This window comes from Schistocerca gregaria, chromosome 1 (genome assembly GCF_023897955.1).
Source record: "Schistocerca gregaria isolate iqSchGreg1 chromosome 1, iqSchGreg1.2, whole genome shotgun sequence".
NCBI classification, from domain to species: domain Eukaryota; kingdom Metazoa; phylum Arthropoda; class Insecta; order Orthoptera; family Acrididae; genus Schistocerca; species Schistocerca gregaria.
In genome coordinates this window covers 878,648,973-878,674,541 of record NC_064920.1, presented here as the reverse complement: position 1 = coordinate 878,674,541, position 25,569 = coordinate 878,648,973, and the positions used below count along the sequence as shown (strand labels likewise).

At 42.7% G+C, this 25,569-nt stretch overlaps 1 protein-coding gene and 1 non-coding gene across 8 annotated transcripts in view; one reads left to right on the top strand and one right to left on the bottom strand.

The window, feature by feature from the left end:
• LOC126273339 (SAM and SH3 domain-containing protein 1-like) overlaps positions 1 to 25,569 on the bottom strand; it is a 1,103,988-nt gene that overhangs the window by 200,229 nt on the left and 878,190 nt on the right. For all 7 annotated transcript variants that reach the window (XM_049976889.1, XM_049976896.1, XM_049976908.1 and 4 more), the window contains one exon: positions 15,734 to 15,780. In XM_049976889.1, coding sequence (XP_049832846.1) covers positions 15,734 to 15,780 — 47 coding nt within the window. The remainder of the gene's footprint in view (positions 1 to 15,733; positions 15,781 to 25,569) is intronic.
• Positions 25,444 to 25,518, top strand: Trnas-cga (transfer RNA serine (anticodon CGA)). The gene has a single exon. It is a non-coding gene; the product is annotated as a tRNA-Ser (tRNA).

Below are 25,569 nucleotides of genomic sequence, written 5' to 3'. Positions count from 1 at the left end.
TTCATGCGTCGGTTACAAATGAAGTAGTGGTTGTCGTATTTTTGAATACACAGACCATTAAATGACTCCATATTAGGCGACGCCTTTCTAAACAATGCCATCATCAACTTCTTTTTAGCCCTGTGGATTATGCACCTATTCAAAGCAATTGCATTTGAAGAAAAAGGCAGAAAGTAACGTCCTAATTCTTGATAAGCGTAATTCCATACATATATTCATAAAATGCAGGCACAACAAAGCTATGACAACGGATACGAGAAGTAAAAAGCCTGCACCCAAATGGAAGAAATGCTGTAAGGTATTCCATTATAATCTTCTAATTTTTATTCTTTCCCCTTTGATTGAAATTATGCGACAATTGCAGTTGTGTTAGAAAGAAATTTTGCGTGTACGGAACAAGAACTGGTGAACAAGGTAGTTTAAAGTTAGTTTGCAAGAACAGGTATTTATCAGAGCCAATTGTGCATTCTCATTTAATTTAGATTCAGAATCTACATCAACAAAAATACGCCGAAAACGAGTACAGTACACGTCGGAGGGAAATTTCTTCCATTCTGTTACATTAACCATTCGAAGAAGGAAAGAAATGAGTAACCATACGCCGTTGTACGCATCAGAATACGTTTTACATTTTCATATCGTTCTTTTAGGACTTCATGATAGAGACAGCAAAATTCTGTTTTATGTTCTGTCTCAAACCTCGTTCTTTAAAATCTTCCTACAGTGTTTCGAGGAAATAAGTTACTTTCAAAGAGTCCGAAGTCAGATTCATCTACACCTACACCTACATAGATAGCCCGCAAGCCACCGTACGGTGCGTGGCGGAGGGTACCCTGTACCACTTCTAGTCATTTTCTTCCCTTTCTATTCGCAAATAGAGGGAGGGAAGAACGACTGTCTATATGCCTCTGTATGAGCCCTGATTTCTGGTATCTTATCTCCGTGATCTTTACGCTCAATATATGTTGACGGCAATAGAATCGTTCGACAGTCAGCTGCAAATGCCAGTTCCCTCACATACCGGTAACAAATCTAGCAGCCCGACTCGGAATTGTTCCGATGTCTTACTTTAATCCGACCTGGTACGGATCTCAAACATTCGAGCAGTGTTCAAAAATAGGTCCCAGCATAGTCCTATATGCGGTCTCCTTTACAGGTGAACCACTCTTTCCCAAAATACTCCCAATAAACCAAAGTCGACCATTCGCCTTCCCTACCGCAGTTGCCACGTGCTCGTTACATTTCATATCTCTTTGCAATGTTACGTCCTGATATTTAAATGACTTGACTGTGCCAAGCAGGCTGCTAGTAATTACTGTATCTGAACATTACAGGTTTTATATCCCTACTCATCCCCATTGATTTAGACCCAGCTGCCATTCATCACACCAACTGGAAATTTTGTCTTCAGTTTTCTTTTATCTTCCTACAGCCACTCATCTTCGACACCTGACAGTACACCACAACCTTATCAGCAAATAACCGCAGACTGCTGCCCACGCTGTCCGCCAAATCGTTTATGTATACAGAGAACGAAAACGGTCCCATCACATGTTGTGAATCTCAGTCAAATCCAGTGTCACGACTCTGGGATCCGCAGAAGATCAGATTAAAATAGTAGATCGACGGGATTCAAGAATTAAACAGTACTCAAAACAGGATGTACCTATACCACACGTTCTCAGCATCTTCCCATTTAATTTAAATCGTCCATTTGCCATCTATAGTTTTCACTTTAAATCACTTCGTAGCAGTACGTCAAATAATTTAATGATATAACTAAGTCCAGTAGAAGATAATTAATTCTGTATCCAGAAGGTACTTTATTTCTCTTCAATTCATGTGCATTACTTTGCGTTTATCCACATTTACGACGCACTGTCATAATGAAGGAGAGGCTGCTGCAAGTGCGGACGAAATCTTCGAATACGAATTCAAAACTCGATTGCAGCACGCTCTTTCTCATGCAGCGACCTATTTACGTAACACACTGACTCGTTATACGCTAAAATTCGGAGACCTCTAGCGGCAGAGAAGTGCAAGTATGCAGATAGGAAGAATAAAGATGTACAATGTTAATAATGCATGTTTTATTCAAAAAGCTTTATGAGCTTTTACATTAAAAATTCGGAGGAATTTCTTTTAGAACGCCCTCCTAATTATGATTAATACGGTTGGTTAATCTAATTACCTTTGTTTCAAGGAAAATACGTTCATATCAGTGAAAAAGCCTGTAACTCGCAGTCACCAAAACGTACAACGCAATATTCAGTAATACAGCAACTCCTTCCCTGCAGCAAACCAGAGACAGAACCGAGCAGTAGCTTGAAGTGTAAAGTGGGCATATGTATTGTCAATAGCAATTAACGTAAGTGAATGAAACATGTATGTTTGCAAACGAGATACACAGCGCACACCGTCGACGTTTTCACTGTTATGGAGATATTTTCAGTGTAATACAAATACAAAGATAAACAGAGTAAAAAATAAAATGGAGTGCCATTACTCTGTAACAAACCACCGTATATTATAGGTCACTTGCAACAAAACAGCCAGAAAATATCCCGGAACAACTTACGAAATTTTGTCTATGGAGTTCGCGTCCATCAAGTGCAGTCAGAATAAGAGCGGTCGTATCATTAAAAGACGATTCAATTTTCCACCTTGGCAATTATACAATCAAAGGCTCTTGTTTCACACGATCATCTGATTTAGGCCGTTTGCCATCTTCAAGTGCTTACTCCAGCCTCGTTGGAAGAATTTATGAGCAAGCACTTGGAGGTGCAAACAGCCTAAATCAGATGATCGTGTCAAATAAGTTCAAATGGCTCTGAGCACTATGGGACTTAACATCTATGGTCATCAGTCCCCTAGAACTTAGAACTACTTAAACCTAACTAACCTAAGGACAACACGCAACACCCAGCCATCACGAGGCAGAGAAAATCCCTGACCCCGCCGGGAATCGAACCCGGGAACCCGGGCGCGGGAAGCAAGAACGCTACCGCACGACCACGAGACGCGGGCGTGAAATAAGTGATTGACTATATAGTAGTTAAGGTGGAAAATGGAGTTGACTTTTAATAATTTAGTGGCTGTGGCACTAATCATGGGAAAAAAAACTTACGTTCCTATCATGCTTGCTTCCGGTACTCCAGACTAAGCTTTTATTTCTGATGAATACAAATTTTTCGGGACAGTTACATATTAACGAAGTAACGCCAGAAGCTCGTACCTTTCTTGTCAGGCAGTTTCATGACAGCGTTTGGAAATACGTTGGTAAAATTGGCACACAACATGCCGGTTTGGTTACATGAGAGATCTGGTGTGGAAATCGCGAACATGTTTCGGCACTTTCTGTGCTACACTACTGGCCATTAAAACTACTACACCAAGAAGAAATGCAGGTGATAAACGGGTATTCATTGGACAAATATATTATACTAGAACTGACATGTGATTACATTTTCACGCAATTTGAGTGCATAGATCCTGAGTAATCAGTACCCAGAACAGCCACCTCTGGCCGTAATAAAGGCCTTGATACGCCTGGGCATTGAGTCAAACAGAGCTTATATGGCGTGTACAGGTACAGCTACCCATGCAGCTTCATCTCGATACCACAGTTCATCACTGGTGACGAGCCAGTTGCTCGGTCACCACTGACCAGACGTTTTCAATTGGTGAGAGATCTAGAGGATGTGCTGGCCAGGGCAGCAGTCGAACATTTCCTGTATCCAGAAAGGCCCGTACAGGACCTACAACATGCGGTCGTACATTATCCTGCTGAAATGTAGGGTTTCGCAGGAATCGAATGAAGGGTAGAGCCACGGGTCGTAATACATGTGAAATGTAACGTCCACTGTTCAAAGTGCCGTCAATGCGAACAAGAGGTGACCGAGACATGTAACCAATGGCACCCCACACCATCACGCCGGGTGATACGCCAGTATGGCCATGACGAATACACGCTTCCAATATGCGTTCACCGCGATGTTGCCAAACACGGATGCGACCATCGTGATGTTGTAAACAGAACCTGGATTCATCCGAAAAAATGACGTTTTGCCATTCGTGCACCCAGGTTCGTTGAGTACACCATCGCAGGCGCTCCTGTCTGTGATGAGCGTCAAGGGTAACCGCAGCCATGGTCTCCGAGCTGATAGTCCATGCTGCAGGAAACGTCTTCGAACTGTTCGTGCAGATGGTTGTTGTCTTTCAAACGTCCCCATCTGTTGACTCAGGAATCGAGACGTGGCTGCACGATCCGTTACAGCCATGCGGATATGATGTCTGTCATCTCGACTGCTAGTGATACGAGGCCGTTCGTATCCAGCACGGCGTTCCATATTACCCTCCTGGAACTACGCTTGTGCACACCATGACACGTGTCTCAATGAACTGGTTGCATGATGAAACTTCCTGGCAGATTAAAACTGTGTGCCCGACCGAGACTCGAAATCGGGACCTTTGCCTTTCGCGGGCAAGTGCTCTACCATCTGAGCTACCGAAGTACGACCCACGCCCGGTACTCACAGCTTTACTTCTGCCAGTATCCGTCTCCTAGAGCACTTGCCCGCGAAAGGCCAAGGTCCCGAGTTCGAGTCTCGGTCGAGCACACAGTTTTAATCTGCCAGGAAGTTTCATATCAGCGCACACTCCGCTGCAGAGTTAAATCTCATTCTGGTTGCATGATGTTGAGACACTCTCTCGGCCAAGGAGTTCCTTAGCATTTTGGCCAATAGAACGTATGTGGAAACAGAACGGACGTCAACTCCGTCGCAGGGCAGTATGCAGGACCAGTTACAACAGTGTACGCCAGCCTCAGAAGAGGATATCATGACTTCATTACACCTTTAGTGCATGCATCCAGGGCACAGGTGTGCAATGTCATACTGATAACTGGGCACATACTGCTACCTTCTTCGTATATTCGATTCCATTTTTTAATCACTGAAATAACATCATAGGAGGTGTGATGATACAGTAACAGTAATTTTTAAAATTCCACCGGCTTTATACATCAAATTTTCAAAACTTTTTTTATCTTGTTAGTACACATGTTCCTTAAGTAGGTTTGCTTTTCAACTGTTTTAAATATTTGGTTTACTGTTGCAGCTGTAAATGTTACACGTGTTTTCGAGTGCTTGGCGAAAAAGATAGATCAAAGAATTTGCATTAAATTTTGCTCGAAAAACGGATCAAAGTGTAGCACCGCATTCAAAATGTTATTAATACGTTTACAAGTGGTATATACATTTCAAAGAGGGTCGAGATGAAATTGAAGATGACGACCGCCCTGGTCATCCTAGTACATCAATTACTGACGGCAGCGTGTAAGAAGTAAAGAAAATAGTCTGGAAAATCACCAAATCATTATCAGAGAGTTTGCTGACGATGTCGGAGTATCCTTTGACTCATGTCAGGCAATATTTTCGGCTTTTTTGGGCACGAAACGTGTAGCAGAAAAGTCTTTTCCGAAATTGTTGAATTTCAATCAAAAATGACGTCACGAAGTCGACAACGTTTAAGAGCTAAACAAGTTTATAACAGGTTACGAGTTACGGATATACGGGTATGATATCAAAACAAGGCCCAATCGTCTCAACGGAAACTGCCTGAAGAGCTGATACCGAAAAAGATTCAACAAGTTCGATCACATGTGGAGGTTGTTCTCAGTGTTTTCTTGGATCTTAAGGGGCTAGTGCAACATGAGCTCCTTCGTTGTGGTTGTACAGTCAATATGGAGCACTGCCTGCAAGTAATCCGCCTTTTTCGTGAAGCGGACCGAAGAAAGCGAGCAGGAAAGTGGCAAAACCACTCGTGCAAATTCCATCATGATAATGCTCCCGCTCGCATCTCAACGCTTGTTCGTAATTTTATGACAAGAACAAAATCGTTACGTTGCCTTAGTCACCGTATTCACCGGGAACGGCCCCCTGTGACTTCTTTCTATTCCCGAAGCTGAAGACAGCCATGAAATGACTGTTTTGATCCCACTGGTGAGATAAACACAAAATGGTCGAAGGTGCTGCGCACCATAACGAAATGTGGGTTTCAGAAATGCTTCCAAGATTGGAGAAAGCGCTGGCGCAAGTGTATTATATCTGAGAGGTACTACTTTGATACTTGAAGAAAAACGAAAATTCCTGTCACTTTCTGGTCATATCTCGTATATCCTCTCAGCACATGAAGTTTCATTTAGTTTTCTCCTTCTCTTCTGAGCGCTTCACTATAGCCGAGCTCAAAATAAGTCTTAGTGTCCTTTGATAGACGGGAGTAACTGAGACTTGTCTATAATGTTGCATCTAGTCCCATTCTACCTACATCTACATACATACTCCGAATCCACCATACGGTGAGTGGCGGAGAGTACCTCGTACCACAAGTAGCATCTTCTCTCCCTGTTCCACTCACAAACAGAACAAGGGAAGAATGACTGCCTATATGCCTCTGTACGAGTCCTAATCTCTCTTATCTTTGTGGTCTTTCCGCGAAATATAAGTTGGTGGCAGTAAAATTGTACTGCAGTCAGCCTCAAATGCTGGTTCTCTAAATTTCCTCAGTAGCGATTCACGAAAAGAACGCCTCCTTTCCTCCAGAGACTCCCACCCGAGTTCCTGAAGCATTTCCGTAACACTCGAGTGATATTGAAACCTACCAGTAACAAATCTAGCAGCCCGCCTCTGAATTGCTTCTATATCCTCCCTCAATCCGACCTGATAGGGATCCCAAACGCTCGAGCAGTACTGAAGAATATGTGGTATTAGTGTTTTATAAGCGGTCTCATTTACAGATGAACCACATCTTCCCAAAATTCTACCAATGAACCGAAGACGACTATCCGCCTTCCCCACAACTGCCATTACATGCTTGTCCCACTTTATATCGCTCTGCAGTCTTACGCACAAATATTTAATCGACGTGACTGTCAAGCGCTACACTACTAATGGAGTATTCAAACATTACGGGATTCTTTTTCCTATTCATCTGCATTAATTTACATTTATCTATATTTAGAGTTAGCTGCCATTCTTTACACCAATCACAAATCCTTCCAATACACCACAGCATCATCAGCAAACAGCCGCACATTGCTACCCACCCTACCCAAAATATCATTTATGTAGGCAGAAAACAACAGCGGACCTTCTACACTTCCCTGGGGCACTCCAGATGATACACTCACCGTCGAGGACAATGTACTGGGTTTTATTACTTAAGAAATCTTCGAGCCACTCACATATTTGGGAACCAATCCCATATGCTCATACCTTAGTTAGGAGTCTGCAGTGGGGCACCGAGTCAAACGCTTTCGGGAAGTCAAGGAATATGGTATCCGTCTGATACCCTTTATCCATGGTTCGCAAGACGATATGTGAAAAAAGGGCGAGTTGCGTTTCGCAGGAGCGATGCTTTCTAAAGCCGTTCTGATGCATGGACAGCAACTTCTCTGTCTCAAGGAAATTCATTATATTCGAACTGAGAATATTTTCGAGAATCCTACAACAAAACCGATGTTAACGATATTGGTCTGTAACTTTGAGGATCCGTCCTTCTACCCTTCTTATATACAGGCGTCACCTGCCCTTTTTTCCAGTCGCTAGGAACTTTACGTTGGGCAAGAGATTCTCTATAAATGCAAGCTAAGTAAGGAGCCAATGCGGTAGATTACTCTCTGTAAAACCGAATTGGAATCCCATCAGAACCTGGCGATTTATTTATTTTCAACCCATTCAGCTGCTTCACAACCCCAGGGATGTCTATCACTATGTCCTCCATACGGGAATCTGTACGAGACTCAAACGGCGGTATGTTTGTACGATCCTCCTGCGTGAAAGATTTCTCAAATGCTAAATTTAAAATTTCAGCAACAAGAGTTTACTTACTACTATCGTGAGAGGCAGTTTGGTTAGTATTTTAATCTTAATACGAGCAACTATGACGGACGATAAAAATAGCCAACACGGTGTCCGGACAGCTCAGAGACATGTACAAAAGAAGAATCTGTACTCCTTCCCTGTCAGGTTGACAAGGGAATCACAAGAGGAATACCGAGACGGAAGGGTAAAATACGAACGTGTTCTTTGTGGCGGCGACGTAGGGAGGAAGCGCGTGTGCGCCTGTTGCGAGGTCGGGTTGCGACGCCGGGCCCCCGGGCAGCTGGCCCGCCGCGCAGGTGGGCAGCGGCGCGGCGCGGCGCCTGTGAGCGCTGGCCGGCGTAACCCTAGCCGCCGCCCGTATCGGGTGGCCGCGCTCGCCCTCGAAACACAATCCCAGATGCTCGCCTGCTCGCTTGCTTGGCTTGCCTTGGTTCGACTTCACTTGGCCCGTCGGCAGCTGTGACCGAGTCCGTGGCTCAGCGACTCTGCCGGAACCTCCCGCCCTCACGCGAGCACCCGCTCTAACTTCTTGCACGCTTGAAGAGTTCTCCCGATAAAACAACAATACCATCTTCAGTTTTTATTCTAAAAGTGAAAATACTAGTGTTGTACGAGAGGCTTTCAATAAGTAATGCAGACATTTTTGGGGAAGTAGGTTGGTTTTATTCAGGATTCCAATACATGATATTATTTCCCATCCTTTCGGCTACAAAACCCTATTTCTCAATAGAGACTCCGTCCAGTGCGGTAGCTTTACGCCACCTTACTGGGAGGGCCTGTATTCCCGCATGGTATCATTCTACTAGTCGACGTCGGAGCCAACGTATTGCTGCATTAGTATACCCTTCCCATCATCCAAGTACTGCTTCCCGCGGAGTGCATCCTTCACAGTGCTACACAGATGGAAGTCGGAAGCTGCGAGATCCGGTCTGTAGAGTGGATGAGGAAGACCAGTCTAATGAAGTTTTGTGAGCCCTTTTCCGGTGTGCAGCCTTGTGTGAATCCTTGCATTGTCATGAGGTAATAGAAGTTCGTTAACAGTTTTGTGGCGACGAACAGGCTTCTGCTGTAGATACTAGGGTAGAACAATACGTTTCAGAGTTGATCGTTGGACCCTGAGGGAGGACATCAAACAGAATAAACCTTTCAAAGTCTCAGAAGACCGTCGCCATGACTTTATCTGCTGAAGTTGCGCCCTTGACAGGCCCGGACAGGTTTGCGCGACCGGGTTGCGATGATGATACACGCTTCGCCCAACGACTCACCGAACTTTTGATCGTTTCTAAGTCTCGGTAGGCATTCTGGAAGAGCCAATGAACCTCTGCGATGCTCTTTTCCGCCAAAAGAAACTCAATGGCAGCTCCCTGCTTGGAACGCACCGTCGTTAAAGAAGACATTTTGTAGTCTACGTATAGCGCCGACACCTATCGGAACTTCATGTAACTTTAGCGGCTGAAGCGTGAATATTCTACAATGAGGTGAAATCGTTAAATCCTGGTGGGACCTGGTTAGATCACAGTGGAGCAAAAAATTATTTGCACCGTAATTTGGCCGGAATAGTTGCAGCATGCGTGTCTAACCATTTTCAAAGCTGCAGAAATAGACACGACCCCTAATTTCTCGCATCTTATCTTCATGGTCTTTAGGCTGGGTCCACACGTTGGCGCCAACAGTGTTGCTTCATTGTGTGAATCGACGAAATAGCACTGGAACCAACAATGGTCCAAATTTTGGTACGGCTCCCTTGCTTGTCAGTATTTTGACCAAACATCAAAGGACACTGGAACCAACACAGATAGGCCGACCACACATTGGCTCCAACGAAGCTTGTTTTGGTTGTCTTTTCGAAACCCATATTTCTTTGTCGCTTGTACTTCCAGGTCGGATATTTGACTCAGGAACAGTGGAATAACTCGCAAGTTCTTGATTTTTTGAAACTTTACCAGCAAGAAATACATTTGCGGAATCACAAACACAAAAATCGCAGTGTCACTCCATGGCAACTAAAGAGTTACACAATTGCTGCATCTCTTTTCGGACACGTAACTGTTAAGGTATAAACAAACGCGCCTATCTAAAAAAAAAGATTGATTATTGATGTATATATTTTTATTCATTCTCTAACTGTGCTTTGTTTTTATTGATGTATTTGTATACTTGAGCAATAAAGCGTGATTCGCCCTAGTTCCTGCCATACACCTCATGCCATTTGATATTTCGAGAATTTTGCGACGATGGAGAATCCTGAAAAAGGCTTGCATTGTATTCTAACATTTCCGAAACGTCAGGAGCATAAGGTCTTAAGTTTTTAATGTGACTGAAAACTTAGTTGCTGGATGTAAGGTATGGTGAATTACGTCTTCTGTCTACGAGTATTATGAAGCAGGCTAACTGATATGGTTTTTGAAATGTTGCAATTGGTATTACTTGACGTACTGTTTTTGTTGGTTTCTGGAAATTGAAGAAGTATGTTAGAAAATAGAGATTACAGACAGAAAACTCTGTAACTTTCTGTGAGCAGACAATTTTTATGCAAAGTAGAAAAATGTTTAGCAAGGTCTTAAGAATTAAGTTCATAAAGTTACGATCAGCCAACAACTACGTTGTATGTTCGACTTGTTGGGTGGGCTAGGTCGTGAAGTATCTTCTAATCCGTGAGTCATAGTTTCCGTGTTTTATCCACGTAACACACAGTTTCATTCAAATACAAATTTAATCACAAGCTACATAATATTTATGAAAACATTTTAGAACGTTTTTCTCTCACTCTGTTCTGCAAAACTTGTGGCTTACACATATCTCTAACTCATTTTGGAATCTTTCTACAGTGAATTTATCTTATGTAAAGCAAAGGGTGTATTAAACCAAACGAAGACTGGTCCTAGACGAATTTTCCAGACCACGTCTTCTTATCATCAGTGTTACGCAACAGATCATGTGAGACTGGAGTATGTTACAGCCATTGCCCATCATTACCTTTTACATGTTTCGTTTCTTGTTTTGCAACGTCAAACAAAATACGCCCACACCCGCAAATTCACCGGCCGCGATCTGTCCGCCAGACATGCTTACGTAGGCTCCTTGCGAAATGAAATGAATGTTGGTTCCAGTGTGTGGGCAATGTCCCAGAACTATTTACCATTGCTAGTGCCGGCATTGGCACCAATGTGTGGACGAAGAGAAATCTTACTTTCCGGGCTTGCTAAGAAAAATGAAGTGAAATTTCTCCTTGTGCAAGACTGTTTCTTTTCAAAAACAGAAATAGCAAAGTAAATAATTGCTTTAACATGCTTAAAACAACGGAAAGAAAACCTACATCACCAGTAACCATGAAAAGCTGTAGAATGTGTGGCAGGTATAAAAATTCCAGTACAAAAGAACCCATAACGTCATATGAAACTATAATTTAAAAAAAAAACGCATTTCGTTCTTCAGACTTCAAATCCGGTCATCAGAAAACAAAATTATCCATGGAACGACTGAGAAATAAGATCTAGAAAACAAAGCAGACAAAGTACAGAAATTCAAAAACAAAAAATGTGCACTACCAACCAAGGTCAACAAATAAACAATGAGAAGATTGAAACTTGAAACTTCCTGGCAGATTAAAACTGTGTGCCCGACCGAGACTCGAACTCGGGACCCTTGCCTTTCGCGGGCAAGTGCTCTACCATCTGAACTACCGAATCACGACTCACGCCCGGTACTCACAGCTTTACTTCTGCCAGTATCCGTCTCCTACCTTCCAAACTTTACAGAAGCTCTCCTGCGAATTCTGGAATGAGAAGATTGATTTTAGATTAAGAAACAATGATGAGATGCGAAGACCGAAGAAGTACTGAGCCAACAGATGAGTGAAAAAAGCTTTTTATAAAACTGACTAAAGTGCTGTAGTGGATGCATAAAATGTTGATAAAAAGTAAATAAAAAAAAACTCCGGATTACCAGGCTGTGCTCATATGTTTGGACAAATACCGCAGTGCCCCACGTAATGAGGGCAGACAATCCGATCATCGAGTGTGGATATTAATATAATTTCGACGGGTCCTTGGACAGGAACAGCCTGTTTGCTGGAACTGGGCTTTGCCCTTCCCTCGCTTTTATCTGCAAAATCACTCTGCGCTGGGAAAGGGCTCATCATAATCATCGAAACTAGACGGTTGAACATCTGACACACAAAAATTAGTGTGCCCGTTAAGATGGGACTCATATTTACGTAATCTGTACATCACTGCTGTTCGTAAGAACGTGGTATTTGGAAGAAGAGCACTAGGGTCACAGAGATATTCAATATTATCATTTCTTTCAAACATTAAATACTTGGATACGCTATCGATAGCAGTAGAATATTTTATGAACTGTTTTCTTGAGTGTGATACTGAATTCGTATTCTGGAGGAGCGAGGTTGAAATCTATGTATGGCCACGCACGTATTTCTCAATCACTAGAACCGAACAATCTGATGGTCCCTTAACCAAGACCACGGCCGATTCCATTTCTAGCGTTGTCTACCCGAGATAACGTCTCATCTCACTTGACATCGACAGGACATTAAACACTTTCTCCCTCCACTTGCCTGTTGGACTCCGGATATTTACTCATCGGGGCGCAGGTGGTTCCAATCTCCGTTCGTACGCACACGTGTAGTAAGGTCTGCACCTGGAACTACTCCTGTGTTGTGTGTTTCAAAGGCGAGGCACTATACGGTAGGAGGATGGCAGGGAAGGAGAGGAAGGAACTATTGGTGTCAGCTCAATCAGAAGTCTGTGCAGCATCAGCGGCGAAGGGTGAAAACGTGTATTTATTGCCATTATGCGGAATATCTCGGCAAGCCTATCGGCTGACCCACACTCCCAACTAGCGCCACCTATCTGCAGTCCCTGTCCTTATCCTCCATGATCGTTACTTGGAGATTCCCGTAGGATGTCGCACGTAATTGTGCATCCGCACTGAGGCAAATTCATTGTCCATCGATGAGAATCAGTGACAGGAATGCGTGGTGTCTGTTGTTTCAGGCATGTACGTGCCGAGACATTCCGCACAGTTGCAATAAACGCATTGTCCGGGTGGCCCAGTACTTACCGCAACTGCCTAGTAAGCAGAAGATCCCAAGCTCGGATCCCGGTCCGGTACACATTTTCAGTCGTCTCCTGATGGCGCACAAAGTCCTGATGCAGCCGATATCAATAGTCCCTTCCCTTTTCCTTCCTTTCACCCCCCTTCTCCTTCAATTTACATACTACCTATCGCATCTGCGGATTCCGCGTGGTGACTGTTCTTTCGGACAAGTCCTAAAGAACGGACACCACGCACTCATATATTATCATCTCTTATTAAGTGAATCAGCTAAACCAACTTCCAGTGATCTGGATACCAACAGTGCATCACGTGAGTGAAATGGAACCAGGAAAGAAACGTGACATTAAAAAATATTCTCCACTTGTGGTTGTCTTTAGCCTCTTTAGACAACTTCAATGTGCTTAGAAATTACGGGGGTTAATTTGCAATTACTTGTGCAGAATTTATGAAATGACCTGAGGATCAGTTGACAGGAAGTGCATCATTTGGATGTCAGTAAATGTGTTAATAATTTATAGACCTTGAAAATATACTTGTTAACGATTTTAATCCTCGTGTGTCATTGATGGCTTTTTCAGTGGGGCAGGTAAACCAGGAAACAAGTACATTTAATTGCATACATTTGCAACTGCCTACTCGGCTAATTTGTATCTCCAGTCCTGAGGGAATCACGAGAGCGGGATGCAGCTCCAAGCAATTTCCTTCCTGCCGCTCTCTTGAAGGGAAGAAATTAAAACTTGCGACACCCTCGCGCCTTAGCTTTTCTAATTACTACGGGGTAAGGCATTTGCAGTTCGTATTTCGCTCTGTGCTGCTGTTGAACATGTAAAAATTACACCCGGCAGCTAGTATCTCAGTTTCTACTATCGAAGGAAGGAAGACTGCGTTTAACATCCCGTCGACATCGAGGTCATTTGAGACGAAGCACAAGTTCGGATGGTGTCAAGGATGGACAAGGAAATCGTCCGTGTCCTTTCAAAGGAACCATTGCGGAATTTGCCTGGGGCGATATAGGGAAATCACAGAAAACCTACATCTGGATGGCCGGACGTGGGTTTGAACCGTCGCCCAATGTACTAATCACTACATCACCTTGCTCGGTTCTACTATCGAACTATGAAGTGAACACTTCCATGTTAATCAGCTACAAACAATAATCATTTCAGAATTTCGTACTCTTAATGAACAACTCGGTGTCCCTATGAGTGTCAAGATATAAGTTTAGTGTTCCAATGTTTTACCTCTAACTCACCGTAGGTTTTTAATCACTTAAAGTAACTTTTATCTGTGGAAGTGAATTGTGTATGCGAAAGTTGACAAATTGTTATGTGGTTCGTTTCAAGATCGGGCCTGACTAACAGAAACACAATTTCTGACGCCTCAGGCGCCTCTTTGCTGGTTCTGTCTGCATGACTATACCACAGAAACAGGATTTTTTTTTTGTGCCCATCGCCCTCTCCTTATTTTTCCCGCCAGTCCAGTTCCACTGTCCTTTACGTGCTGAGCATGACCAGTGCTTCGGAGGTGGTGTATCGTCGTAGACCAAGGTTGTTAAGCAGGTTTCCTGAAATACCTTTGATATCGCTCTGTCAGCTTATTACTACTTATTATTGTTATTATTACTTTTAGCAATAGTAGTAGTAGTAGTAGTAGTAGTAGTAGTAGTAGTAGCAATAATTAATTTTATGTATGCTGTAACTCATTTCTGTGTCATCGCGCATCAAAGCGTAAACCAAAAGTGGAACTTTTATGTCCCAGCTACACATTAATTCCGGCGAAGTAGCCGTTTTATGTCAGTAGTAAAATGGCAGGCATCGTTTACGATCCTCTTATGCATCGTCAAATAGTGTGTCAACGGAACTGAGTTTTCCTACCAAAACTTCGTAAGCCAACCATCGTGAGCACAACATGGGAACCGTAACAGCTACGTAAAGAACTCTTGATGTTAATGTAATAACCATTTCACTTGTGGAAATTAAAGTTTTCTCTCGTTAATGGTAATTATGTATATACACACTTCCTGGCAGATTAAAACTGTGTGCCCGACCGAGACTCGATCTCGGGACCTTTGCCTTTCGCGGGCAAGTGCTCTACCAACCAAGTTTGGAAGGTAGGAACGAGATACTGGCAGAAGTAAAGCTGTGAGTACCGGGCGTGAGTCGTGCTTCGGTAGCTCAGATGGTAGAGCACTTGCCCACGAAAGGCAAAGGTCCCGAGTTCGAGTCTCGGTCGGGCACACAGTTTTAATCTGCCAGGAAGTTTCATATCAGCGCACACTCCGCTGTAGAGTGAAAATCTCATTATGTATATACACAATTCAAGGTTACGATAATATTTTTTCACGATTAGAGTTTTAGCAGCATATTTGAAGATCTGAAGATACTTAAATTTGTTTCCAGCTTGCTCAACAGGAAAAGAAAAGAAGGTTATTGTTTCATTTCCTAAAATACTTCCGCATTTTCAGTGGTTTGTCGAGTGTCGTTTCGTAGTTATCTTTACTCTTCATTATGTCGTTATGGAGATACATTAAAGGAAAGTACGGCGAAATCATCTTTCTACTGCTCTAAAACAGTTATATTAGAATAAAAAACAATATTTTGTCACGTGAAAACAATAACACCCTATAATAATTCTCTAATGAGACCACAGCGCGAGCTTAAATTTTTTAGCGATCACCGCGTGTATCATCTGTCGCACTACGTCTCTGAACAATGAACTGTGTCCCATAAAGCAAGCGAAATGTCTGATAGAAGTGTGAAAGAATAACTTACCAGACGGCGGGAACTCGTAGAAGTACGCAGACCTCGGGCTCAAGCAACTGAAACATAGAAACAGAAATCGCGCATCATAAATACTGAATTTCTCATGAAAAATTTAGTATGGTCACATGAAGATTCTGCATTATCTTTTTAATACCGAACAAGACGCGCAACTACTCTGGATTCCATCATAGAGTTAACTGACTAGGAGTTTGATGGGGACACAGATGGGAAACGTTCTGCTGACATTTGTGTCTCAAGCGTTCGTCGATGTTGGCATCACCTGTTTTCTGCAGTAAACGTAATGATATTTCTGTTTAAAACAATCCAAGTATCTACCCTTTCACCTAGGTCCAATAATATGATCAATTTATTTATTTTTGGCATACACGGTTCCGGAACTTGCATGACAGTGGACAGATTCATCTTGCTTAACCTACCTTGTGCTGATCCAGATAAGACGAATATTTAGGTGAAGAGTATCGAAGCGTTTGAGGTGCGCTACAAAAGAATGTTGAAAATTAGGTGGACTGACAAGGAATGAGGAGGTTCTCGGCAGAAAAGATGAGAAAAAGAACATATGGAAAACATGGACAAGAAGGTGGGACAGGATCATAGGATATCTGTTAAGACATCAAGGAATATCTTCCATGGCACTACAGGGAGCAGTAGAGAATAAAAGCTGTAGAGGAAGACAAGTTTGGAATACACCCGGCATATAATTGGCGACGCAGTCCGCAAGTGGTACTCTGGGACGGAAAGGTTGCACAGGAGAGAAATTCGTGGCGGGCCATATCAAACCAGCAGGACAACTTGATGACTAAAATAAAAAAAAATTTAAAAAAATGCGAAAATAAGTCCCTCTACACTCTGAAATAGTGCGCAAAGAAGGGTGACAGAAGACAGATCTTGACAAATGACCTGACAGGCTGGGTATCAATCAGCGACTGTATGCTGATGACGTTGTGGTGTAAGTTGGGTGACTGTAGGAGGATACAAGATGACTTAGACAAAGTTTATAGTTAGTGTGGTGAGTGACAGCTAGCTCTAAAAGTTTAAAACGGAAGAAGCACAGGTTAATGCATATGAGCAGCATTAATAGTGTGCTCTTGACAAATTCAGACGATTCAATATCTAAGCGTAACGTTGCAAAGCGATATGGAACGAGCATATAAGGACGTTAGTCGGGAAGGCGAATGGTCGACTTCGGTTTACTGGGAGAATTTTAAGGAAAGTGTGGCTTATCTATAAAAGAGACCGCGTATAAAACACTAGTGCAATCCATTCTTGAGTACTGCTCGAGTGTTTGGGATCCCCACCATGTCGGATTAAAGGAAAAAATTGAAGCAATTTAGAGGCGGGCTGCCAAATTTATTACCAGTAGATTCGAATGATACGTGTCACGGAGATGCATCGGGAACTCAAATGGGAATCCTTGGAAGGTAGGCGACGCTCTTTCCATGAAACGCTGTTGATAAAATTTAGAGAACCAGCATCTGAAGCTGATGCAGAATGATTCTGCTGCAGCTAATGTACATTTCGAGTGGGGACCGCGAAGATAAGAGAAATTTGAATTCGTACGGAGGCATATAGAGAGTCGTTTTACCCTCGCTCTGTTTGCGACTGGAATGGGAAAGGAAATAACTGGTGGTGGTGCAAGGTAACCTCCGCGATGCACCACACGGTGGCTTACGGAGTACGTATTTGGATGTAGATGATAGGATACTAGTGGAGTTTTCTTGTTTATGGATGCGAATTGTAAATGACTTTAATTAACTGTTAAAGGAGCTAGAGTAGCATCAGTCGGCTTTAATTCTGAGACTGAGATCGTAGTGGACAAAGATAATGCAGGAAGTCGGCTGTGGCCTTGTTAACGGTATCGTACCGGTTTTCGCGATAACTAACATAAAATTTGGATGTCTGGATGTGCATCTGATATATGCTCTATGCATTCAACAGGAAACTGGATGTACAATGATGACTAGGTTTTACTCGTATTGGAAGGGACTGAGTTCAATCGCCCGGCCAGACTGACGCAAATGTTCTGCGATTTCCCGAGATCATTTCGGATGAATACTTGACTGATTCTTCTAACATGGCCTATTCTTTACCCTACCCTTTCAACTGTACTCTTGTTGAGTCTCTCATACACAAGAGAGTAACTGCATATGAAGACCTACCTTTTCAAAGAACCAAAACGCGGCGACTGCGCTTAACAATTCGGACAAACTATCAGCAGTGGCTTGCAGCACCCTTATTCGACGCTGCATTGGAGAGAGATTTGATATTTATTCGGAGACCCAATCTGAGTATCTAGGGTTAGCAGACTCTAGAAGCAGATGCGGTGCGCTGGGACACGTTTGAGTTGTTCTGAACAGTGGAATTCTGTGGCCTGCATTGAGGCAGGGGTGGGGCTCTGCCTACGCATGCACGCTGGCCGCACTGCGCAACCTCAAACATGTTGCCGCCGCGGATTACGGATAATCATGATAAACAGCCTCGCCACCTGACCACACAGGCTTCACTGCTTTGAGTCCAGCAGAGCAGCTCTCAACTGTATCCCCACTGCGCACGAGACACATTGTGAGGGGAGAGAATCCTCCTGCTGGAGAATCGTGGATACAATCTCAGTTTTCTTTTCTTCTCGCTCTTACACTTACAGCTTTTATGAACAGGTATTAGCATTAGGCGAGGCTATCAGAGCTGCTATGAAGGAGCTCTGTTGACAAATCTGTCAACAGAAGAACTGATCTTACGTATCAGGGCAAACGATATTCGTATTTCACAGTGATGGGGCGGCATAATATAGTGACGAGCGGTCGTGACTCATATTGACGAACAACATGCTGATAGGTTAGAAAGACAAATTATCATGCAAAAAAAACGATCTAATTACTGCAGTATGATTAAAAATCAGTGCCTTATAAATGCTATTTTTTTAGGAAAGAATACAAGAAAGAAAATGTTGGCTATTGTCATGGATATTCGCTAAATTATTTAAAGACACAGGTTGTGTAAGAGGACGGTCTGTCTATATAGGATACGTCAAAAGATTTTCAGATGGCACTAATTTCATCATTGAACTATTAAGCGAGAAAAATTACAAGAAAATCCGGTCATTATGTTGGAAGAAACTATGAGTATAACGTGTTTTGAATATTTTATACGGGCGTTAAAATGTGATAGCATTTAGCAACAGGATTAATAAATTGCAGATGTAGCCGGAGGGAATTACAGTGCGCGAGCAAATGAAAGGAATATGCCATATTTGTTTGGGCTTGGTAAAAGTTAATCGCAGGCTACCTGAAATTAAACGTGTATCAACGAAATGAGCTTATAAAACGCCGACATAATCGTTCTGTAATGCATAAATAAAATAATAGTATTGCATAAATGGCTTTTTTTCATTCGTGTCTCAATTATCATTCGCTGAGCTCACATCATATACAGCCTATTACGTGTGGACGGAACTGTGCTGTAGTGGAACGTCTTGGCGGTCGTGAAATAAACAGTAGCATAAAATAACGAAGGATGCACTATGTACGCAGAGGGACAACACGAATAATCACGTACTCGTTGTACTGAAGAGGGAGGGTACCAAAAAATTTGTTGGGTATGGCGAGGTAAAAGCTTGGAATGAGTCACCTAGTTTTCCTAGTGGGGGATCTACGAAGCGCTCCGCTGACAATAGTAAAACAGGATTGACGATTACTCCAGCAGAGATATCTAAATATTATTCTCAAATTCCGTCCGCTAAGGGCATGAGAAAAAATCTTAACATCTACCAGTTTTCAACGGTTTTCTGCGTAGAGAAGCAGAGGTAGATTGTATTCAGAAATTTCTCAATTGTTAGAACTGTTTTCATTTGTCAAATGACGACTGCAGACTGTTAGAAAAGTGGAATTAGTTGCTTGTTTGAAAGCTTTCTCAAGTTTAGCTTACGACAGCACTGTTGCTCATATCAAATATGCTTCTTACAAACTGGCGATATTTTGTTTTTGCGACGTTTCATCAGAATATGGATACAAGTTTTAAGAAAGATTGACATATTACGTCATCATTAATTTGTGTTAAATATTATTGTTAGAGTAATAGTATTTCATATACAGCCGAAGTGACTTAGCTGAATGGTTCAGGTGGTAAACAGCACATTTCCTCGGGCCTGGTGTATTTGTAAAGTTGGTGGAAGCACAGACACATGCGGGTAGTAAAAATGTCTTTGAAGGGTAGACAGATTTACATGCCTCGTTGACGATGAGGGCATGGGATAAGCAAACGGCCGTAGTCGTTTTTAAAAATCAGTTCCATCTTTCATGTTAAGTGGTTTAGAAAAATGACGGAGAACTTAAAGCTGGATGGCGTCACTCCTCTCAAACACGAGTCCAGTAAATTAACCATTGTCGCATCTGATTCGGCAAATGTCTTTGACGCCTATCGCCATGTGTGTCACAGTACTTACGACTGCAAAAGACAGCTAACAGAACAGCTCCCTTGCTCAGAGAAACTTCCCAGAATTTGTGTGAAGAGATTTAGAAAACGAAATGGGCAATCTAAATAGGAATAGTTGTATAGATATTTTAACCCTTATCCTGTCTCACCCAGTAAAAAGAGGGAATATTTCGGCCTGTCTCCCGTACTCTACTCATCGGAAATTACAAGCAGAGTTCATATGTGAACATTGTTAAGTATTAGCGAAATTCTATGGGAATAGGCTATGTGCTACAGTTGGAGTGACAAAAGATGGTGGTCCAGTTTAGGCTTGTTCTGCGCACCTACGACACGTCTTCTCCGACTACCAACGAGCGTGCATTAGTGTTCAGAGCGCTATGCTGTGCATGTCGTAGCCGATGCGAGCACTAAACGTGATGATAGCGAGTTATTAACTAAATTTTTATTCCATTTGTTGTGAATTTTCATGGCTGATGGTGGTGCTAAGCGACAAATACTACACAAGCAAGTCAGAGGCATAATTTGCCTTCCGTGGTTTTCCAGCCAACAATGCCATAGGACTTCAATTTTCTTAGATCTCCGTACGTCAAATCAATAAAGCGGAATCCATATCAGACCACTGTAGTGTCCATCTGTCTACCCGTCTGCTAAGACCACTTTTTCTCAGGAACCGGTAAAGGCAATTAGTTCAAATTCATGACGAATACTAAGGTCTACAGCCCCTTGGCGGTGTAAACAATTTAAGCTTTTATGTCAACGTAATCAAAAGATACGGCCATTTATGACACATATTCTGAAATTCGCCAACTCACTCATCGAAACCTGTAGATGAACTTCCTACATTCATAAAGAAGTTTGCACGGAACCCTTAAACTATGGCTGCTATCGCACTTTCTCGGCTTTTTTAATAGTAGTGAATATACGATTGTCCTTCCTTCCTTACATGACGGTAAATTTAAAATACTCTTGCATGCTTCTGTTTTCTGGATAGCATCACTGATAGAACGATGAAAAAATATTGACTGTTTTAATACAATATATTCTCTTTTTCAGAAAATTATATTTGAGTCATCTTACAACGCATCTTTTTTTAGTGTAGATATAAATGGAATGTGTGTGCTTGTGTTGTTCACAAGACAGGTCAAGCGCGGCATTTCATCCTGCTAAACGGATGAAGCTGCAGTGTTGGTGGTCAAGTTTTAGAGGAATTCAGTTGCTCGTATTTTTTGTCTTTCTTTCATATATGTCAGCTGATAATGCCGCGTGCGCAACTTGTATGCGAGCTTTTGTAATTGGGCATCTCACAGATTTTCAGAGTCGGCTACAGCTGTTGCAACTTGTTTTTTGTATGTTGTGGCCCCGGTGTACAGAAATGAACTATTCCGGCTGTTTAATGACGCCGAGGGAGGAAAAAGTCGAGAAGCAGCAAGTTTAAAAAAGCACGTGGAAAGCGCGACGGAGGGTCGTTCTTTCCAGTAACAGCTTGCCAGCCTTTCCAAAAGAAATTAACGTTCATGCCCGTGCCATAAATCAGACCGCTTCGGCTGGGAAGCGCTCTTCGGTCCGAGAGTGTGTGCGAGTGTATCCAGAGCGTGTGTTTCGAAACGGTGCAACTATAACCCTTATTTACGCAGTGAGCTAGTCGGCCGCAGATATACTCTTTTTTTTCTTTTTTTGTCGTTTTGCTGGAGCACTCTGGCTAGTCGCTGAACCTAAAGCGGCTGTTTGGCCGCTGCAGTTAGGCGGAGCATATTTCATAAACCCAGTGGTGCTGAGAAGTTTGCCCTGCCGACAAAAGCTGTTGTCGTGAATTTGGCCCTCGTAGACCAACAAGTGTTTCTCGTAACGCAAGGCAAACATTCTTCCCTGCCACATAAGAAACATTCCTTTAAGACCGTGCTTACACTCTTTAATTAATACATTTTGTGCAACGAGCTGTTGCAATGAAGTAGCGAAACCTGCTACTTAAGTCAGCTGCTGGATAAATTAAAATTTGCTTTTGCGCTGTGTTTTTCAAAGAAGTTAGGAGTATCAACTGCTATAACGTCCAAAACAAATCTTTAATTTAGCAATGTGGAGGTTGACAGGAATAGGTGGTATAAAAATTTAAAAAACTGACACTTAATTTACTTTCATTCCATAACGCCGTGCGAAAATATATTTTGGGTTAACTCATCAAAATAAGTAAAAGATTTCTGACTCCAAAAGCTTATAATACGAATTGTTTCTGACGTGAATTGAATTCGTCCTGCAGAAGGCTATTTAAGAATCAGGTAATATTAACTACTACTTTCCAGCGTATATTTTCTTTCATGCAATTTGTCTCCATTGTATATCTCTTTTGCTAACAACCATTTTAGTTCATGTAATCAGTACTAGGAATAATCCTCATAAAGATTTAAAGTAAGTTTCTTTCGCACAAAAAGGCGTCCATTATTTAGGAATAGACATTTTCAATAACTTGCCAGCAGTTATAAAAAGTTCAACAACTAATAAAGTGTAATTTAACAGGAGCCAGAAAGAGCTGTTGGTGGCTAATCCCTTGTGCCTCATAAGCGAATTTCTTAGTAGACCCAATTAATATCTGTACTGTTAATAATTTCAAATAACATGAGTGTTACGTATAATCTGACTTCTCCACATGCTCAGTGCAGTAATGCGATTGGGTAAGTAAGTATCATAAACTGCATTCTGTCTGATGATGCGTGGTTTCAGTGCCCTAGGAATTATCTAATGCCCTTCAGTTTACATGTTTGTCATAAGTTTGGTACTAACTTTAAACGAAAATGTATTTGAACTTTTTTTACTGTTTCTGTATCCTTGAGGACCATTTTACTTGAGATCTCTGGAAGCAGTATGATCATAAATTTTCTTTTGTAAATGTGAATTTTTATTGTATTAAATGTTCTACATCATTGAGGATCACCTCAGTATGGATCTACGAAACAAAAAAGGACACAATCCGCTGACACTTCCTAGTGACAGTAAGCGTCTTTTACAATTGGTTATGTTAGAACTGTGGCACTATGCTGTTTTCGTGTGCAATCTGTGTTGCCTATAGTCCTGTCATCTGCTCCCTGTTAAAGGGTCTAGACCGCGCTTCTTAAATTTTTTTTCTCTGGTTGGAGAGACTCATTCTGAAGATTTTATTGTTGAAAATCACTCTGCCTGTATACTGGGGCAGGTAGTATTCAGCTGTAGCACACAAGGTTAGTAGTTCTTGCTACTTCGGTGACATCCGATCACACCAGGCCCGTCGAATTCAAAACACGTAATATCGGCGGGAAGCGTCAGCGAACATTGTGTGTCCAACAAAATTTGTTCCCTATGACATGACGCGATTTGTCATCCTTAGACGTTTGATGCCAATACCTTGAAAGCCCATACATAAGGGAGCAATAAAAAGATCCCGTTCGAAAGCCGTACTGTCTAGAGTCGGTTATGCCAATCAGGCAAAATCGCCGTGAGCATCGAGAAAATTATCCCATCGCCTCACCAAGTCGAAGAGACCCATTTGGTGAAACACCGTGTCCTGTTGCGTGAAGTAGTCCGTAATTGCCTGCTGCGCATTCTCGTTCGACATGAATCGTCGACCCTTCTAGATCTTTGTAAGGGAACGAAGACGTGTTAATCACATGGGGAGAGATAAGGACTATGGGGCGGGTTAACAACTGTTTCTCACTTGAGTTGCTAACTTCTGCGTTTTGACATTTGCGATATGTGGACGCACGTGGTGTCAAATCGCGAGCAGCAAGGAACTTGGAACATCAGTCCACAACGTTGGTTTTCGACAGGCATGGTGTCCTATATACATTCGTCACTCTCCGATGGATGTCTACCGACGTTTTTTCTTTCGGCAGCCAAGTAAATAATAACTGCGCGCTGATCCCGTTTGGATGCTGTTGGTAATAACGTCGGCATAGTTTACGTTTTCCACGTTTACCGCGCACTGTCTGAAAAACACGAATGCCACACTAATCGTTTGCCTACTTTATGGGTACTTATAAATCCGCTGCGGAGTCGCGCTACGCTGCAGCAACGCCCTCAAACGGGAACCTTTTCGTCGTTCGTTATTTATACACGAGGGCTTCTTTATGTTTTTTCCAACCTCTTATTGGTCGCGCAATTGAAACCGCAGTGAAATTCTGGTGAAGCTTCGGGCAGATGTATTGCGCAGTGTCTCTAGCACGCCCGTGTATCGCGCCACGTCGCGCTTTCCAGTTCTGAGCGTACATTGAGCACCTAAAGGTGCTGGAAATAGTGTCTCCTGACATGTGAGAATCGCCTGCTGAGAAGTTTTGCATGACTTCAAGCACACCACATAATGTAACTGTCATGCGTTTCCTTCCTCAAGACAGTCCTCGGCTGCACACTGTAGGTGCAACAAGACGCTCCTACAGTGTTTTCGATTGGAGGTGTTTGATCACCATACAGACCTCTGTTTTTCATCTCTTCGCTCACATGAACCGCTGTCTATGAGGACAGCATTTGGGCACAGATGACGAGCTACAGACCACCGTAGGAAATTGGCGGAAATCACAGATGGCTGCCTTCTATGACTAGGGAATTGGAAAGCTGTTACCAAGCTACGACAGATGTCTACGTATCGGAGTGGCGACTATGTGGAGAAATAACTGGAGGGCGTAGCTAAATGTTGAAAATAAAACATTTTTGATTTTAACTGTGGTTTCTATTTCGCGACCGACCAAAGGTAAAACAAAACTGTTGTGTACACCGATAAAAACCATATTCTCTCGAACGAATAAGTAGACATCTATCGGTAATGAAATTTCCTGGCAGATTATAACTGGTGCCGCACTGAGTCTCGAACTCGAGACCTTTGCCATTCGCGGGCAAGTGCTCTACCAACTGAGCTACCCATGCACGACACACGCCCCGTCCTCACAGCCTTACTTCTGCCAGTACCTCGTCTCCTACTTTCCAAACTTTACAGAAGCTCTCCTGCGAAACATGCAGAACTAGCACTCCTGAAAGAAAGGATATTGCAGAGACATGGCTTAGCCACAGCCTAGGGGATGTTTCCAGAATGAGATTTTCACTCTGCAGCGAAGTGTGCGCTGATATGAAACTTCCTGGCAGATTAAAACTGTGTGCCGGACCGAGACTCGAACTCGGGACCTTTGCCTTTCGCGAGAAAGTGCTCTACCAACTAAACTACCCAAGCAAGGTTCGCAGGAGAGCTTCTGTACAGTTTGGAAGGTAGGAGACGAGGTACTGGCAGAAGTGAAGCTGTGAGGACGGGGCGTGAGTTGTGCTTGGGTAGCTCAGTTGGTAGAGCACTTGCCCGCGAAAGGCAAAGGTCCCGAGTTCGATTCTCGGTCCGGCACACAGTTTTAATCTGCTAGGAAGTTTCATATCAGCGCACACTCCGCTGCAGA